The following is a 19,281-nucleotide window of genomic DNA, read 5'->3' on the forward strand; positions in this document are numbered from 1 at the left end:
TTTAGGTTCTGAGGGGGGTGGAGAGGAGTGTTTGTTGGAATTGTTTTCGAAGCTGTTATGTATGTCGGCAATTTTGTTGTAGAAGAAGGAGGATAACGAGTCGCAGAGGTCTTGGGAGGGAGTGATGTCGTTTGAGGCTGCGGTGGTGTTGGTGAATTCTTTGACGATGTTGAATAGTTCCTTGCTGTTATGAGCGTTGTTGTCGAGTCGATTTTTGAGTGCTGATTTCTTGGTGGCTCGGATCAGCTGGTGGTGTTTACGGGTGGCTGCCTTGAAGGTGGACATGTTGTCGGTGGTTGGGTTTTTTCTCCATGTTTTCTCGAGAGTGCGGCATGACTTTTTGGATTTCTTAAGATCGTCGTTGAACCAGGGGGCCTTTTTGTTGTCTTGTTTGGTGTGTTGGTTTTTCAAGGGTGCTAATTTGTCAGCGCTGTGAGTGATCCATTGTTTGAATTTGGTGGCGGCTTGGTTTGGGTCCGATGAGGGGGTGGGTGGGTTTTGGTTGAGCGAAGTGAGGAGTTGGTCGGTGGTGATTTTGTTCCATTTTCTTCGGGGTATATGTTGTGGGGGGTTGTGGGTCGAGGTGGTTTTGTAGCTGAAGTGAACACATCTGTGGTCCGTCCAGTGGAGGACTGTGGTGTGATCGAAGGAGATGTGTTTGCTGGAGGTGAAGATTGGGTCGAGCGTATGTCCGGCTACATGGGTGGGGGTGTCAACAAGTTGTTTGAGTCCGAGATTGGCCAGGTTGTCCAGAAGGGTGGTGGTGTTGCTGTTGTTTTTCTTGTCCAGGTGGAAGTTGAGGTCTCCTAATAGAATGTAGTTCTCGAATGCGAGGGCATGTGGACTGATGAAGTCGGTGATGTCTTCGCTGAATTGTGTACGGGTTCCTGGCGGTCTGTAGATGAGGGTGCCTCTGAGTGTGGTTCTGGGGTCGGTGTGGATCTGGAAATGAAGGTGTTCGGCGGTTGTGAGGTTGTCGATGGAGCTGGTCGTGATTTTGATGGTGTTCTTATGGACGATGGCGATGCCTCCTCCTGTTTGGTCGGTGCGGTCTTTTCGGATAATTTTGTAGTTGTCCGGGATGGCTATGGCGATGTCGGGTGTTGATGATGCGTTCATCCATGTTTCAGTTAGGAAGGCGACGTCCGGTGATGTAGTGTCGAGTAGATCCCAGAGTTCGGTGGCGTGCCTGTGGACCGAGCGGGTGTTCAGCAGGATGCACTTCAGGTGGTTTGAGTCGGGGCTGTGTTTGGGGTTAGTGGGTGTGTTGTGGGTCTTGATGCTGGTAAATTTGCAGGAGTGGCAGGCAAAGGGTCCATGGGTGAGTCCTGGGCCAGCTACGCAGCATAGAGGTGTGTGTCCGGGGTTAAGGGCAAGGAGGCTGGCGGCGTCATATGTTATGCTGGAGGAGTGCGCTTTGCGGACGGCAGGGGGTCTGGCGCTGGGCGCAGTCCTGGCGCGGACGGGCGTAGACGGGCTTACCTTTGGCACACCTTCGGCGCGCATGGGGTGCGATCGCTGCGCGTGAACGCTGCGCGCAAAAGCATCTGTCATAAATGGATGGTGGAGGGGGGAGGGGCGAGGGAGGAGCACCTGGAAAGGCGGTAGCGGGGTGGAGGTCCGGGCAGGGAGGGAAAACAACAACAGCAAGATGGCTGCAGGCCAAAATGGAAACTGGGTAAAGTTTTAACACTCAAAAATAAACGCAATGCACAAAACGAAATACAATCTATTGTACACGCTATGCACAAAGGCAATTCAGCAGCTTGAGGCAGACAGTCAACCAAAATACAGTCTTGATGCAATGGAATCGCGCAATTTAAATATAGCGCAACGAACAAAGTTACTAAACAGAGCAGCAGGCAGGCACAAATGCGCGTTAATAATTAAAGCGCTATGCTGCAATCAATTAAAGGCAAGCAGGACTGAGGTAATCTGGCCGTGCTGCAGCTCTACGATACCGGTGCAGTGTTGGCAGTTGCGTGGGGAGCGACCGCTTCTGAGGCTATCAGAACGGTCACAGCTTCAAAGCAGCCGAGTCAAGCCTCTAGTATCAGTGGGAGGGAGGAGCACCTGGGAAGGCGGTAGCAGGGTGGAGGTCCGGGCAGGGAGGGAAAACAACAACAGCAAGATGGCTGCAGGCCAAAATGGAAACTGGGTAAAGTTTTAACACTCAAAAATAAACGCAATGCACAAAACGAAATACAATCTATTGTACACGCTATGCACAAAGGCAATTCAGCAGCTTGAGGCAGACAGTCAACCAAAATACAGTCTTGATGCAATGGAATCGCGCAATTTAAATATAGCGCTACGAACAAAGTTACTAAACAGAGCAGCAGTCAGGCACAAATGCGCGTTAATAATTAAAGCGCTACGCTGCAATCAATTAAAGGCAAGCAGGACTGAGGTAATCTGGCCGTGCTGCAGCTCTACGATACCGGTGCAGTGTTGGCAGTTGCGTGGGGAGCGACCGCTTCTGAGGCTATCAGGACGGTGGGGATCGTAAGCAGATTTTAGGTGGGAGGAACGGAGTTCACGTACAGGGACATAGCGAGGGATCCTAGAAGAGATGAAAGCTATGCCCTGGCCAGCGAGGGCTTTAAAGATGGTACAACCCAACTTGAATACACAGCGTGTGGCCACCGGGAGCCAGTGAAGGCTCTTCCTCAGAGGGCTGACATGTTGATGCTTAGGTTGATGGAAAATGAGCCTGGCTGCTTGGTTTTATACCAGCTGTAAACGGCGAAGTTGGTATGCTGGAATGCCAACATAAAGTGAGTTCGCATAATCAATGCGAGAGGTGACCAGGGCCAGAATGACAAGGGTAAGGGCCTCGGTGGTCAGAAATCTGCAGATCTTCCGGATTCTGCAAAGATGAAAAAAAACAGGACGATACCACTGCATTAATTTGGGGTTTCAAGGACAGGTCATTGCAGATTATGACCCAAAGGCTTTTTACAGTATCCACTGGGAGAGGGGAACTGCCCAGAAGTGGGGTCCAGAATCTGGATTCCCAGGGATTGGCGGCACCTCCAGTCAGGATCAGCTCAGTTTTATCAGGATTAAGTTTTAATTGGTTAGTGTACATCCATTCGCTAATGGAGGTCGTGGTAGACTGGAAATTGGTGACTGATGTGTTGGAGGAGTCAATGTCGAACACCAACTGGAGGTCGTCGGCATAATTGAAGGTTATGGCTGGGCTGTTGCGTAAGGAAACAATCAGGGGCTGCATGTATAAATTAAACAGAAGTGGCGATAGAGAGGAACCCTGGGGGACCCCACAGATCACCCTGTTTATTTGGGCCCAAAAAGTTAGCCAGGCGAACTGTCTGGAATCGCTTACGTAAAAAGGAGGAAATCCATCTGAGGGCCAGGCACTGGATGCCAGCGTTGCTGACACGGTCGATCAGGAGATCATGATCGACCGTGTCAAAAGCAGCTGACCGATCCAAGAGCACTCGGGCCTGGGTGGTGTTTTTATCGGCTCCTCTCCTAAGCTCGTCCATGACTGCCAGGATGACAGACTCCGTGGAGTGAGCTGGTCTAAATCCCGCCTGCCGAGGGTCGTGAAACTGAGAATGCTCAATAAATGAGCTGAGGGAGTTCGTAACGTGGGCCTCTAGTATCTTACTAAGGTAGGGGAGCAGGGAGATTGGGCAGAAGTTACTCAAAACCGACGGATCAGCGTTCAGTTTTTTCAGAATCCGGACAATCACAGCGTGTTTAAAGATACCTTGCTTGAGGGTGTTGTTAAGGAGTGAAAGAGGCGGGTCGGGCAGGTAAGGAAGGCCTCTTGCAAAATGTGAGGGGGGCAACAATCATTGGGGAGCCAGATCCCACCTTTTTTAGGAGAGCCAGAAACTCCTCTCTGGAGATCAGGGGAATTTGGTTAAATGTGAAGGGATTTTTACATGTGATAGGAGGGGTGGTAAGGGATATGGGGGTGGGAATGTTGTTTTTAATGGGGGCGATTTTGTCAATAAAGAACGAATTCAGGGAATCGCACAATATTTGTGAGGGGGCAGATTTGGCAAACACTCTGTCGGGTTGCGCAAGCTCATCGACTATTGCGAAAATGTCCTTAGTTTTCGTAGCTGAGTTCGTAATTTTCAAAGAGAAATAGATTGTCTTAGTCTGGAGGATAGAGTCTTTATAATTTTTTAGAAGGGCTACATAGACGATTCTTTCCCCAGGTGCATAAGCTCGCCTCCATTGGCGCTCTGCTTGACTAAGTGCCAGTTTCTTCCTTTTCAGGTCGTCGGAGAACCAGAGTTGGGCATCATGGGGGCGTTTAAGGTTGGTTCTCTTGAAGGTGACAATTATTATTATATTTAAGCTTATAAAGCGCGCAGCTACCCGGAGGTTTCCCGGCGCTATGGACCAGATTAAGGGGGAGAGTAGACTGAGAAAAAAAGGCGGAGTTATTGGTTAAATAACCAAGTTTTGATTTCTCTACGGAATTTAAGGTAACAGGATTCAGTGCGAAGAGATGGTGGAAGAGAGTTCCAGAGGGAGGGAGCCAGGACGGAGAAAGAACGACCACCCATCCTGGCTCTCTTAACTCTGGGAACTTGAAACCAGTACTGATTGGAAGATCGGAGAGTGCGGGCAGGGCAGTATCGATGCACTAAAGTGCTAAGGTAGGATGGGGCTCGACCTGCGTTGATTCTGTGCATATAGCACAGTGCCTTAAATTTTGTGCGGTTTTCAATGCGTAGCCAGTGCAATTCACGAAGAGAGTTGGAAGTGGGGGATCGGTTAGGGAGTTTACAGAGCAGTCGAGCCGCCATGTTTTGGACTGTCTGTAATTTACGGGTCACCTCTTTGCACGCCCCTAGGAGAACAATGTTGCCGTAGTCTAATCTGGAGGTGATTAAGGCCTGGACTACGGTTTTCTGAGTCTCCTGAGGGAGCATCGAAATGATCTTACTGAGCCACTTGATGATGGTAATACAGGTGGAAGAGGTTTTTACCACGTGGTGTTTCAAGGAAAGTTGATCATCAAAAGTGATGCCAATATTGCGTGCCGTTTTAGATGGGACGGGGGGCGTACCCATTTGTGTGGGCCAATGTTGGGGCCCCCACAGAGTAGTGTTCTTACCAAATAGAAGGAGCTCTGTTTTCCCACCATTTAACTTAAGTTTGTTTTCGTGCATCCGCGTGGCGATGTTACTGAGGCCAGCACAGAGGGAAGAGGGAGTGGATTGAGAGCCAGTTGAGAGAGAGTAGATGATCTGTGTATCATCGGCGTATGAGTAAATGGTTAGCCCCGCTTGTTCCGCAATCGTAGCCAGAGATCTGACATACAGATTGAAAAGTAAGGGGCTCAAAATGGAGCCCTGGGGGACACCATACGCCGATTTATAGGTTTGGGAAACAGAAGAGGGAGAGAATACTTGGAAAGTACGGTCTGAAAGAAAACTAACAAGCCAGTTGAGGGCTGGGCCGGTGATGCCTGATGATTTAAGGGCATTGATAAGGATGTGGTGGGAAACCGTGTCAAATGCGGCACTCAGGTCGAGTAGAATGAGTGCCACGGTTTCCCCCTATCCACTCGGCATTTAATAGTTTCAGAGACCCCCAGCAGGGTAGATTCAGTCGATCTAAAACCTGACTGAGAAGGATGAAGGATGTTACAGGATTCAACATGCAAGGGAAGTTGTGTGTTGATGTGCTTTTCCAATATTTTTGAGAAAACAGGAAGGAGAGAAATGGGGCGGAAATTGGATGGGTTACTGGGGTCGGCATTGGCCTTTTTAGGTCGAGCGTAGCGAACCGACCTCGTGTATACTTTAGTATACTTTTAGTATTTGTATATGGGGGGGTGCACGCGCTGGGACTGGGGAGGTGCACGCGCTTTCCGTCGTGGCTCTCGGATTTGACCTCGTGAGCGCGCATGTGGCTCTTAGGTTTCGTTTTCCTAAGCGCATGGCAGAGTCGCGCTCACGAGGTCAAATCCGAGACGCCGAGCCTCGGTAATGCCAGCATGAACGTGCGCCGGGTGCGGGAGCCGAGGGGTGCCGAGGACAGCAGACCCAGGTACACAACACTTCAGGGACGGGCAGCGGGAGCGGGTTGAGCTTCTACCGTCATCCAGGACGAAGTTTGAAACAGGCGAACTGTCTTGTTAGTAGCTTGTTTTAGTTTTTTGTTCTTAACACTCAATTCTTCTCGCTCGGTGTCTTCACGCCTTCAGTGATGGGGAGTTCACTGGGAAGAGACCTGGAGTTAAATAAGGCGTCCTTTGTGGACAGCGCCGGCTCTCCGCAGATGAGACCCCCGCCCCCTCCTTCTTGTGTGTACAATTGCACCGTGGGCAGCGCCGTCCTCTGGACAAAAAACATTCCAGGGCATTCCTAGACAAAGGGACGTGTCAGCTTACGCCACCCTTTCAAATGCCACTTTATTTTGGGTCATAATTCTCCGTTTTTGCTCTGCTCCTGTATTTTTTCCGCCCTATCATCATCTTTATTGATGAGGGGGTCAAGAATACAGTCGCGTTTAGCTTCATTAAACCGCGCTGTCCAGTAGAGCAGCTTCCGGGCGCTTCGTGAGAGTGTTTTCAGTCAGTGGGGCGTCTGTGGCGTCGCTGGAGTTTTCTGCCCGAGCACTGAGTGGCGTTAAGGTCTGTCCTGGACCACGTGCGCAGGGAGCACGGAGGGGCTTTACTTTCAGGGAGGGGGCGGGGCAGAGCGAAGGTAAACATTCACCAGCAGACGGTGCCAACTGGCAGGACACTAGGCGCTTTGCGTTTACTGCCTCGTGCATGAGCGGCACTTCAGACCAGTGTCCCCGCAGCATGAGTACACACCCACGTGAAGCGAGCACAGGCAGGCGCGCCTCGTACTCAGGTGAAAGTGCTTGTACTTTCCCACGTGCTCCTCAGCTGTGTGTGAGTAGGGCGATTGCAGCCCAGGAGCCCGTCTGAATGCATAAGCGATTGAGCATCTTTTTTTAAAACTCTAGGTGTGCATTAACTCTAATACACAAGCATCACGTGCCTTTGATCTCCACAGACCCAAGGGAGTCTGTTAGATTTACTGATTCGGTCTCAGCACGGGCCAAAACCGTGCCATAGGATGAATAGTGCTCTCTAGCTGCCAGATGGCCCCTCGTCAGGCGTGACACCGTGAGCGAGTACTGGCTTTTCAACCAGCTTCCCTTTCTAATGCTTTGTTTTTCCAGCGTATTACAACTTTGTTAAACGTGGAACTACACGTCCCAGAATGCAAGGGCAGTGGCTAAACACCCAGGTGTGCCTAAACATGCCACGGCTGACGTGGGTCCACTTTGTGGCTACCGCACATATCCGCTGCAAATGCGTATTCTCGTGCAGAGACCTAGTGGAGGGGGGCGGGAGGGAGGGGGACGTTTTGTTCCTGGTTTCCACAATTACTCTAAGCTCATAAACTATTGTCGCGGAAGAGCAATATTCTTACAGTGAGATTAACTTTTTATGTTTTCATATGGCATTTGTAAAAGCAGACTTTCAAGAAGGATCGGCTCTGCCTCGTGTGTTGGTTCAGAAAAGCAATTACTTGAAGTTTAGAATATATCGAGATCTATAGCTCACTAAATCTGTGCTTTAAGCGCCATGTCTTGCACCGCCCTGGGCATCTAGTTAACACCAGTGCATCCTTATACCGAGCCAGGTATGCCACGATTGAAGTGATGGCTATGAATGACACATTATACACATCTGAGAGATTCATATTTGAAGAGATGGGTGATAATTGTATCAAATGTATACATTTGGTGGAATCTTTGTTTGTATTAATATTTGACTATGTATGTGCTTTTTAGGTACTTAGTTTTAATAGCCGGCCACTATGAAGCTGAAGAGATAATCTCTTCCACCACAACAGCCAACATTACAGGCCTGGGGAGTTCAGCTAGCCTTACTTGGATACTTTGCATCTTGATAGTGGTAGTTTTACTTTTGAATGAGGCACTACAAGTCCCAGAAGGCAATTTAAAAGATGTGCTCTAGCTGTGGTACTATGAAATGGGGCAGCCACTGCTCCCTTTGTAGTCTTGTTGGCCTTTGTCAGAGATGCAACACTATCACCAGAGGACCTGTTATTTCCATTTGTATTCTGGAAAGTGTCGGCTGTATTCATAGTTGTGAACCACAAACTGGAATCCAACCGCCCCCCCACCCCCCAACTCCCAATCACCTCCAGAGCAGGCAGTCCGCACGTGGGGGGGCCTTTCACAAGACAGTCCCAGCCCCCTGCCGCCGCCACTCACCAGGTCCCTGGCTTGTCGAGCACCGCAACCCCAATCACGCAGCCTCGAGGGTATGTGCCAGGCCTCATGCCACTGTCGCCCCAGGCCTCCCGCTGCCCAAAAACGGCAGCCGGCACCACAGCAGCACCGCAGGAGAGTCGGGGTGAAGCCTCAAATTGCTCCCGCCATCTCCAGCAATGGTTCCAGCACCCAATCAGGCAGGGCAGCTTAGCGTCAGCGTGCAGGGATGACTGGCAACGGCTGCAGATGCAGAGGTCCAGCCGGGCGGGGTGAGGACGGCACGGCGGGCGTCTCTCCAGGGGGTCCACAATCCGACACCAGTCGCCGCAGCTTTGGGGGTCACCTCCACCAGGACAAAAGGCCAGAAGCGACCACAGCAGGCTCGGGACGCGGAATGCAGGGGTCCTAGTTCAGCACACGGAGGCCGACATGTTGCAAGAAGGCACCCGGCAGGCAGGCCGGGCGTGGTGAAAAACACCAGATCGCCGGGCTCCCCACGGCCAGGATAAAAGCCAGGGGTGCAGCAAAGCAGCGGCAGCAGGAGTCAGGGCAGGATGGGTCCTGAAACGAGTGGATTGCTAAAGTTATCGTACCCCCTTAATTGAAGTTATACCACCCATAGAATAAGATATAGCCTATAAACTTCAGGAAAGTAACTGTAGGTATCCCAGATGTTTACTTCCATCACACCTATTAATTCTATATGGGTTACCACACTCCTCTGCCAGAGGCTCGAATTAGCTAACTTGTAAACCCTGTTGGACAAGCTCCCACCCAGAATATAGTCACTTAATCCTATCCAGCTGCACCGGACACACCATCTTCACATCATTCACCCTCCTAACTGTGCATTACATAAGTGGTGAGCAGCAACATCAGACACTATCACACTCTCAGTGTCGGACTGTTCTGTAGGTCAACATGGCAAAGCTTAATGGGCTGGTCTGACTGGTTGGTGTGTAGGCCAGACAAAAAAATACACTGAACATAATTTCACAAAAGTTCTTTAGAAAAGTATAAGCTATTGCCATTATAAATTACAATAACTTCTATTTAAGTATTAGTTATTTAAAAAAAATTAAACGCCATTGTTATTTGTAATATCAATACATCTAAGTCATGTAAATACAAAACATATTGCATTACAAATGCTATAGGTATCACATTTGCGAAAGTTAAAACTATTGGCATTGTAAATGACAAAGCTATTAATTTAGCTATTTAAAAAAAAAAACATATAAAAACTTTGCCATTTACAATACCAATAGCTCAAACTTTCCTAATGCGAGACCTATTGCATTGCAAATGCTTGTTTAATAAGGGCACAATCATGGCGTGTTTCCATGCGGAGGGTACCTTGGCTTCTCTGAGGGAGGAATTAAGTAGGTCCAGGATAAGGTTAAGGGAAGGGGTGTCCAACATTTTTAGGTCTCGCCTGTCGATGCGCATGCGCATCGAGCTTGCGAGACTATTGGGGCTTAAACAGTCTTTAACTAACTTGCAAGGAATCGTGGCGATTCCTTGCAGTGCCCGTGACTTTTAAGCTCAATGCGCATGTGCATTGAGCTTAAAAGCGCGTGCACATCAGTTCCCTCAGCCGGCTGCTTTAACACCCTCTCCCCGCTCCGCCCCCTCCCCTGCCCGCCGTGTCGCATTTCTCCTCCCCCCTCCTCTTCTCTCGGCTGCTTTAACACCCTCTCCCCGCCCCGCCCCCTCCCCTGCCCGCCGTGTCGCATTTCTCCTCCCCCCTCCCCTTCTCTCGGCTGCTTTAACACCCTCTCCCCGCTCCGCCCCCTCCCCTGCCCGCCGTGTCGCATTTCTCCTCCCCCCTCCGCTTCTCTCCCTCCGTCTTGTTTAATCCCTCCGTCTTGTTGCTCCATTGCAGTAGTGTGATCTGGGGTGAAACCTGTTACTCCTGGAAGATCAGTACGCCTCGTGTGCGCTCTGTCTCCCAATATGAGTGGCTCATCTTTGTTCCACCTACACTGCACTGCGCACCTCCCCTTCTGTTCCTTGTAGTCTGCCCAGGCATACAGCCGCCAAACTTTCAGCAGCTGTGCCAGGTCACCCATATCCCCGCTAGCGATCCAGGCGGGAGATAGGAAGCTGCACCCCCCATCTCTCCTCGGCCATCCCCTTTCTTCTCGGCCATCCCCTTTCCCCTTTGGCGTTTTCGTGCTTTGATCCGCACTGCGCACCTCCCCTTCTGTTCCTTGTAGTCTGCCCAGGCATACAGCCGCCAAACTTTCAGCAGCTGTGCCAGGTCACCCATATCCCCGCTAGTGATCCAGGCGGGAGATAGGAAGCTGCACCCCCCATCTCTCCTCGGCCATCCCCTTTCTTCTCAGCCATCCCCTTTCCCCTTTGGCGTTTTCGTGCTTTGATCCGACCGACACGCACACCGTACCGGGGACGCATCCCGAATACATGTGTCATTGAGAGGAAATATTGTGTGCAGTGCAGCCTTTCAGACCACACGCTGCTACTACGATGCGCGTTTTGTATCCTACTCCATTCCTTGTTTTCATTCATAGGAGCAGCATGAACCATGGGGCTGAAACACATGCAATGTTGTAAAAAAAATTGGAATACTGCTTTGAAGTTTACATTTTCATGTGCTCATAAAAGTAGTGCCTATCAGCAGAATGCATCGCCTCCCATGCACCCGTTGCTTTTATACTGTCGGCAAGGAGTGAATGTTTTTGTCGGTCCCGAAATTTGTTTCTTAATGTTGCCTGTTGAGCCCTGGAGCCTCTCTTCATACATGTTCGCCTCAAAGGCAGTTTCATGGTTTTAATGGCATCTTTAGTGAAGATACTGTGATGTATTCACAATACTAAAGGCGCTTCTTTGAAAATAATCATCTCAGCACTTGAATTCCGAATGTGTAAAATGAAGTGACAACAGATATGCTCTGCTGTCTGTATTTAGCGGGTTCACCATCCTGTCCTTGTTCAACTTCAAATCTTTCGGACGTCTCATAGACAACATGGCAGTCGGTGAGTGCTTCCCCACAAAGGTGGCATGCCTTTATGGATGTCTCATAGAGGACATGGCAGCCGGTGAGTGCTTCCCCACAAAGGTGGCATGCATTCACGGATCTCTCATAGAGGACATGGCATTTATCACGAAGACCATTCTTGTAGGTACTGATTGGATGTCGGTTTAGGACTAGTACTGAGTGGCACAGCAGAGGGAGCCATCATATGAGTGACTCTGCAGCCCCACCAGCCCTGCGAGTGACCAGCCTTTAGTGCGTTCTCCGTAGCCCACTCTGGCTTAGGAGTGTGTACAATTCAGGCATTTGGGGATATTCAAAGGCATTATACATAGCTCTCATCATCGTCTGAAGCAGATCGCAGGACAGTGCCAGCCAATCGCTACATGAGGTAACATTTAACATGTGACACTTAGAAATTAAAACGTACACTGGTCACAAGGAGGGGTATGTTCTACCCCACATAAGTTTTTTCGAGGTGAAAAGGGGACACATTTAAACAAGCATTGGCTTAGCCAATAGGTCTCACCGTGGGGACCTTATAAGTGTTTAGCCATGCAACAGTTGATGTTGTTGCACCAAGGATATTGTGCTGCATAACTAAGTACTTATAAGGTCCCAAAAGCGAGACCTATTGGCAATGCCATGCACACATGCAACGCCACTCAACCACGCAACGCCACTCACACATGCAACGCCACTCACACACGCACCGCCACTGAAACAGCGCCACTCAAACAACAGCGCCACTCACACACGCAACGCCACTCACACACGCAACGCCACTCACACACGCAACGCCACTCACACACGCAACGCCACTCACACACGCAACGCCACTCACACAAACAACGCCACTCATCCACGCAACGCCACTCATCCACGCAACGCCACTCATCCACGCAACGCCACTCATCCACGCAACGCCACTCATCCATTTGCAAAACGAAAAATGTTAAACTCTTCTATTGCGAGACCTATTGCATTTTCAATGCTTGTTAGAATTTGAGGGGGAAGTGGATCCAGTGGAGAACCAGATTTGATGTTGCTAATGATGTTGATGAGTATAGAGCTATTGAGAAGATCCCAAGTACAGATTTGCTGGACAGGTGAAAGGTGGATTTCCTCTAAGACTTCAAGATCGTGAGGAATCACACGATCAAGTCTATAACGGGAGCTATTCTGTTGCGAGGGTGGGGGATGCATGTCCACAGAAGCCTCAGGATCGCATAGAGTAGCTGGATCAGGTAATTTTAGGAGGGGGGATGGGCTTGTCAAAATCAGCGTAGATGGCATCGATTTTAGAAATAAAAAATTCAGCCAAAGAGTTGCATTGTGAGGCGTCTAAGCAGGACGGTTTGGGCTGACATGCTGCTCCTGAAAGTTCTTGTACAACCTTAAAGAGTGCCTTGGGGCGATTTTGCGCCTCAAGTATGGTGGTATTGACATGTTCTCTTTTGGCAGTTTTACAGAGAAGGTGGTAGTTGTTTAAGGCGGTCTTGTAGGTTTGCTTAGAGCCTGTGCCGTAGTGGGTGCGCCACTTGCGCTCAAGGTTTTTACATAAAGTTTTTTCTTTTTTCAGTGCGTCTGTGAACCAGGGGGCGGGGGGATGATGCTGGTTGTATTTTTTTTGTTGCTGTGGTAGGCATATGTTAACAGCTTCAGTTAACCAGCTATTAATAGAAGCCTCCGCTTTAGTGTTGGTGACTTCAGTGAGGGGCCTGATATTCTCAAGACAAGAATTAAATTGTATAGGGTCCAGATTTTTCCATTTTCTGGAAGGTCTAAATTCAGTAGGGGTCGAGGGGAGGTTGGACAGACAGCTGAAAGTGACAGAAAAGGTCACCAAATAGTGGTCTGACCATAGAATGGGTAGGGATTGGCTGCACACAATGGATTCAAGGTTGGAGAGAATGGGATCAAGAAGGTTACCAGCTTTGTGGGTGGGGCCAGAGTTGTGTAAGATGATATTAAGGGCTGCAAGGTCTTGAAGAAGATTGGAGCTAATTGGGCAAGAAGAGTCATTAAAATGTAAATTAAGGTCACCAATAATCGTGAAATTCGTGGAGTCCTGAAGTAGAGGGGCTATGTACTCAGGAAAGGTCATGGACCAAGCGCTAGCTGGGCCAGGCGAGCGGTAAATGAGTATCCCGGAAAAGGTGAAGTTGGGAGATAACAGTAGTTTATCAAAGCGTGTTATTCTATGGCAAAGAAGGAGCCTCCAGTGGGACTGTGCGCCACCAGGGCAACGGCACCAACTACTGCTTTGGGACGTGGAGTTCTTCTGAATGACATTTGTCAGGCAGCTACGTGGGCTTTGTTTCACACTTTTACCAACACTACTTCCTTGACAGTCAAGACCGGAGGGAAGGCCTTTTTGGCCGTTCTGTTCTCCAGGATATTCTGGTGTGATTTTGGTTCGCAGACCCACCACCGGGGTTGGTATTGCTTGTGTATTTATTCTAAGGTAAGGAATCTATAACAAAACATGTTTCTTTCAGATGAGCAAGTTACTTCCCTTCGATAACAATATATCTGTAAGAAATATTAGTTTGTTGTCGATTCCTTACCACCCCACCCATCCTCCCTGTTCTGTGAACTGATTTCTAGGGTTAAGGGAATCCTTTCAGGGCCCTAGTTGTGTGCACCAGTGGTCAGTGTCTTGCATGGCACTGTGTTTCTGGTGCAAAAAGTCGTGAACAGAACTGACCTCAGCGCGTGAGGGCGGCATCTAAGTAGCTGCTGCAATATCATCCCGGCGACCACGACGCCAACGCCGGACGCGGAGCCGACTGACGCCACCTTCCGATGCGCAGAGGTGCTGCTGACGAAAAAACATTCGGATCCAGTCTGACGGCTGGGCGTAATTCTAAGGTCAGGAATCTATAACTAACTAACTGTTTCGTACAAATATATTTTTACAGAAGGTGCCGTGGGGCACCTCTGGGTGTAACGGCCATTTGTGATCCGCCAGGCCCCACCACTTCTGTACAGGAGGAAGACGTTCAGCCTAAGTCGAATGTCCTGCAACTCTATAATGCTGATGTGGAGACAGGTCTCTGCCAGAGACCAGAGTCCTCTGATCTCTATCTCTCCCACAAGAACTCCTAATTCCAGCAGCGATGCAGCCATCTGAATGCTCTCTGGATCTTTTATTCGCTGCCGAGAATGCACAGTATCTAAACTTTTGTGTGCTGGAGTTTCTAAAAAAAAAAAAACCTCTCTCTGAGACATATTCTTGATAGAGTAGTGTAACATGGGACTCCTTCATGCCTTTCTGACACTGCCTCTCGTAGCCCTAGTTCTAAAGATGATCAGGAACGATTGGGCCTGAATCATCCTTTTGGCTCCAAACTTGGTGAAGCGAGTGTGATAGCTGGAACTTCTGAACATGAGCATCTGTCCATTGTTCAGGCTACAACTTCGGAAATCGACTATCATGCAGCAGGGAATGGTTCTGCATCCAATCCTGCCTAATTTTCACCTCATTTGTTTGTTTTATCTCTTGCCCAGCAAGGACTTGCAGTGGGCACTGTTGAAGTTCATTTGTCTGTCCTTTCAGCCTATTTACATTTACCAGACCATCACCCTGTTGATATCACCTGTTGTGATGAGGCTTCTATAAGGTTTGACTCATTTGTTTACTGTGAAGCCCTTTGTGATGCGACAGTGGGATTTCAATTTGGTGCTCACTTTCCTCCTAGTGGGCTCCATTCGAGCTAACGCACAGCTGCCAACAGCGTCTCCTGACTGAAGACTGGGCTAATGGTTGCTGTGACTTTGGTTAGTCGCAGGAGTTAATTCCAAGCTCTCTTGATGCAGCTGCCTTACCAAGATAAAGTGGTATTGAGGATCTGGGCAGCTTGTTTGCCAAACATTATGACTGCAGTTCATGTGGTACAAAAGGGGGTGGTGATGTGGGGCAGTCCATCTCTCTTCCAGCATTCTTTGCTCCGCCTCAACCTTCGAAAGAGGAGGAGAGACTCCATTGACAGGACCTCAAAAGATCTTTAAGTCGTAACCACCAAGGACCATTGGGTGAATGATCTGCGTTTTGTAGGGTTCTATGGGACAAAGAGTGGCAAACCAGTGCAAAAAGACTCTTGTAAGGGTGAAGAGTCCTCTGCATTAAGATCTGCTACTCACTAGCCAAGGAGCAAACTCCAGAAAGACTAAGAGCCCAATCCACCAGACAAGGGCTGCTACCACTGCGCTGGCACACAGAGTGCCTGTCCTTGAAATTTGTCGGCCGCGACCTAGTGTCAATCCACATGTTCATGAAGCACTACTACCTAGATAGCCAGGTCCAAAAGGATGGATATTTTTGCCCGTTTGGTCCTGCAGGATTTTTTCATCTGAGCCATTCCACATTTCCCCCACCCCGCATCGTACCCTTCGGAAATACTACTTTAGTATCTGTTCTGAAGTTGATAAAACTGCAGTTAGTACCCATTAGAAGTACAAGTTACTAACCTTCGGTAATGCTCTTTCTGATGGGTACTCAATGTAACCACAGATTACTCACTACCCTCCCTCCTCCCTGTTTTTCATCCCAAAAAGGTCTCAAGATGGAGATATGCACACTGGCACCTCTAATTATTGTTGGGCTCTGCGTCCAAGTACGTGTACAGAGTCAAGAAAAAAACTGACTCGCAAGGGTGGTGCTTATATGTGGCTCCATCGTCACTGTCGGAGCAAAACTAAGTCAGTGTGGCATGGTGCATGGGAGAAATACCCTTTAAATCTTCCTCATGCAGTTTGGCTCCCGGGGATATTCTAAAGGTGAAGAATCTTCAGCTAGAGTATCCACCGAAAGGGCATTACCAAAGGTAAGTAACTTGTTCATTGTTGTCATTTCCAATAATGTCCAGTAAAGTTTTACCTTAAAACATTGTACCTAATGTGGTATCCTTTTCTTGTTTCTTTGTCTTTAGATTTGATGAATTTGATGAAGCGATTGATGAAGCAATAGAACATGATATCAGAGATTCTGAAGAAGGAGGGGGTGGTATGTTATTTAATTTGCTTATTTAGCATGTTATTTGGAAATAACAAAGCAGTAGCATGGTTTTATAAGTGCAGAGAGCAAGAAAAGTAAATAGCACAAGTTAAAAGATACATATCAAGCTAGGGTTTCAGCTGAATTGTTTGTGAAGGACAGCTAAGAAATTGGAAGGACTTAGACTGTTTGAGGTCTAGAATAATAAATGATCTGAAGCTTTATCATGCATAAGGGGTCACATTTCAGAGAGCTTTGTGGGATAGTAAGGGGAGAAAGCAGTATAATTGTGCAAGGTAAGTAGACGATCATTTCTATTTTCACCCGATTTGGAGTGCCACAATCTAAATTGTTGGAAATATGTTACTTCTCATGCATAAGCCTTTTAGTGCAGTGACTTGTTTTGAACCCAGACAGCATTCCTGCAAAATAGCATCAGCTTTGAAAGTCATTTCTGCCAAGTATGTAAGAAGGCCCTAAAATTATAATTCCAATCCAAGGCACTTTGGTAACCACAAGGAATCGGTGTCTGTTGTGTTTGATTTTGCCTTTTTATTGTTTTTTTGTCGTGTCACTGTTCAATAAAACAATAAACAGATTTATAAAAAATAAAAAAAATCATTCCATTTGCATCACTTCCATTCATCTCACACCCTAGCATTATAGGGCACTAGCCACCGGCCCTCAGATTGAGTAATAGAACCTACCTTTGAGTAACTGCACAGAAAAAAATGCATTCATTATACAGTACATTTACAGATTGTCATGCTCTCTGGAGGAAAAAGAAGGCAGACCAGATAAAACAAATAAAGCAGACTGACACAACCATTCCAAGCCGTGGCAAGGACCATCACCCGGAACAACTGGACTTTGGCAGGTCCCACTTTTAAATGATAAATGTTTGAACTAAAGTATAGTCTAATCTTTATAGCTTAGACCACGCTTCTCCAACAAGTAGCTTGTGAGCTACTGGTAGCTTTCCAGCTACCTGCCAGTACCTCTCCTATGTGCATCGCAGTTTCTAAATTGGAACCTTTTGCTTGGTTAAATTAACATATGTATCATAAAGGTGTCCGAGAGGCTCGTCTCAAATTTTGCATTTTCAAAATCATCCATGAATGGCACTGGTCTCCATCTAAACTACATCATGCTAAATTGATAACACACTCTTTGTGCTGGAGATGTTCTGCTTCTGGCTGTGATATTACACACATTATTTGTGAATGCCCCCGTACTAGATCATTTTGGCTTTTTGTTAGAAAGACTCTGGCATCTATCATGTCATTACCTTTACCCTTTACTTCTGCAAATATTATTTTACATGATTTCCGAGGTCTCCCGTCATTATCAAAACCACAGACTCGTCTTCTTCATACTGCTTTGGCTACGGCCAAAATCTGTATATTACGCCATTGGAAGTCTTCCTCATCTCCTTCTCAGGAAGAGTGGCTGGTGGCCATGATACAAACAGCCTCTTATGAACGTGTAATTTATAATTTGCAAGATCAGGCTTCTGTTTTCCTTCAAACATGGTCCCCGTTCATAGTACCTTCCTATCTCGAGTGGAATCACACCCGACCACTGTGCACTGTTGCAAAACTATTTTATTTTTATTTTTCGATTTTGGTTTAACTTTCTGTTTTCGAAATCAAATATAACATATACAAATTTTTCAACCAGTCAATACATTGAATACATCATTCTGAATTGTTTCAACATTTTACACATTTAACAGCAGAATTGTTTTTTGAGCAAATTAACTGAAAGCAAACATTTTTTTTTTTTAACTCTTTATTCATGGCTGTATCAAAATCACATATTACACATGAGCACATTATCATCCATCAGCCTTTTCACGTTTTCGTAACCATAACTATCGGCAAATTAACAAGTACACTCTTTCCTTCCGTCTTAGCATCTCAGGTGGAACAGTCTAATATATCAGTAGTCTTTTATGAACACCTTACAGTATTGCCTGGTAAGCTAACTCCCTCCCACCCAGGTCCCTCCCACCCCTCCCGTCTCCTAGCTTTGCCATCGTGTACGCAACTGAAAGCAAACATGACAAATTATCCAACATTTCAATTCTTAATGCATTTTTTCAATTGAATGCCCGATGCATTTCGAGCCTGACATGGCTCTTCTTCCGGGGCCTGAAATCTGAACAAATGAGACATATGTTCTAAAAAAACAGTCCGGCAGATAAGGGGCCAAAAGTTGTAAAATTAAATGTATTGTGGTGCTCAAACTCAAGAGATGTGCATTAAAAATGGTGACAGAACCTCCACCTTTTACCACGTGTTTCATAAAACTGACAATGGCGCTTACCCTCCACGTAGCAATGCTCAATGTTGCTCTAAAATAAATGTTGAAGGCCAGCATCAAAAATAGTGAAACAACGAAATGTACTCCAAACAACTGAAACTTCAAGAGAACTACACTCACCCTCGGAGATTTGTCTGAATTGTTAGTTTGCCTGACGTTAACTGTCGATTCTGCAAAAAAAACAAGAACGCGAACTAAGTGAACCTGTTCCAAAACTATGCCGGTCTACAAACCGCTGAACCCCCAAGTTTCTCACGTAAAGTACACAACAGGCTTAATCTTACTTCCTCACTCATCCAGGGTCACATGGTCGGATGCAGTGTGGTTAACCAATCAATGGCTCGCATTATTTCTATCCAATAATCAAAAGCTAGAACGATAAGTGCTCAACGAGCCTGGCCTTACTTCCTCAATCCGCAGCGAATCACATGATCAAATGAAAGAACGCGCTATGGATCAGCGACTGAACGGCGCAATGTAACTCTATTGTAGACGGCGCAAAATTATAACAAAAGTGATGAAACCTAGGTGCAACATGCAGTGTATCATGGTGATGTAAACTAAAGTAAAAATAGAATTTAAACAAGTGAAGGTTTATCATTACGGAGAAACCAGAAGTACATACATGTTCTCATAGTGCACAAGCCAATATACTGTTCATAAAAAACATGAAAAATAAATTTTTTCATTTAACCCTTTGGGATCC

At 47.4% G+C, this 19,281-nt stretch overlaps 1 protein-coding gene across 1 annotated transcript in view; it reads left to right on the plus strand.

The window, feature by feature from the left end:
- RSF1 (remodeling and spacing factor 1) overlaps window positions 1-19,281 on the plus strand; it is a 713,574-nt gene that overhangs the window by 502,981 nt on the left and 191,312 nt on the right. The window contains exon 12 of the mRNA XM_078658500.1: window positions 16,186-16,259. Within this exon, the coding sequence (XP_078514626.1) occupies window positions 16,186-16,259 (74 nt within the window). The remainder of the gene's footprint in view (window positions 1-16,185; window positions 16,260-19,281) is intronic.

This window comes from Lissotriton helveticus, chromosome 8 (assembly GCF_964261635.1).
Source record: "Lissotriton helveticus chromosome 8, aLisHel1.1, whole genome shotgun sequence".
NCBI classification, from domain to species: Eukaryota; Metazoa; Chordata; class Amphibia; order Caudata; family Salamandridae; genus Lissotriton; species Lissotriton helveticus.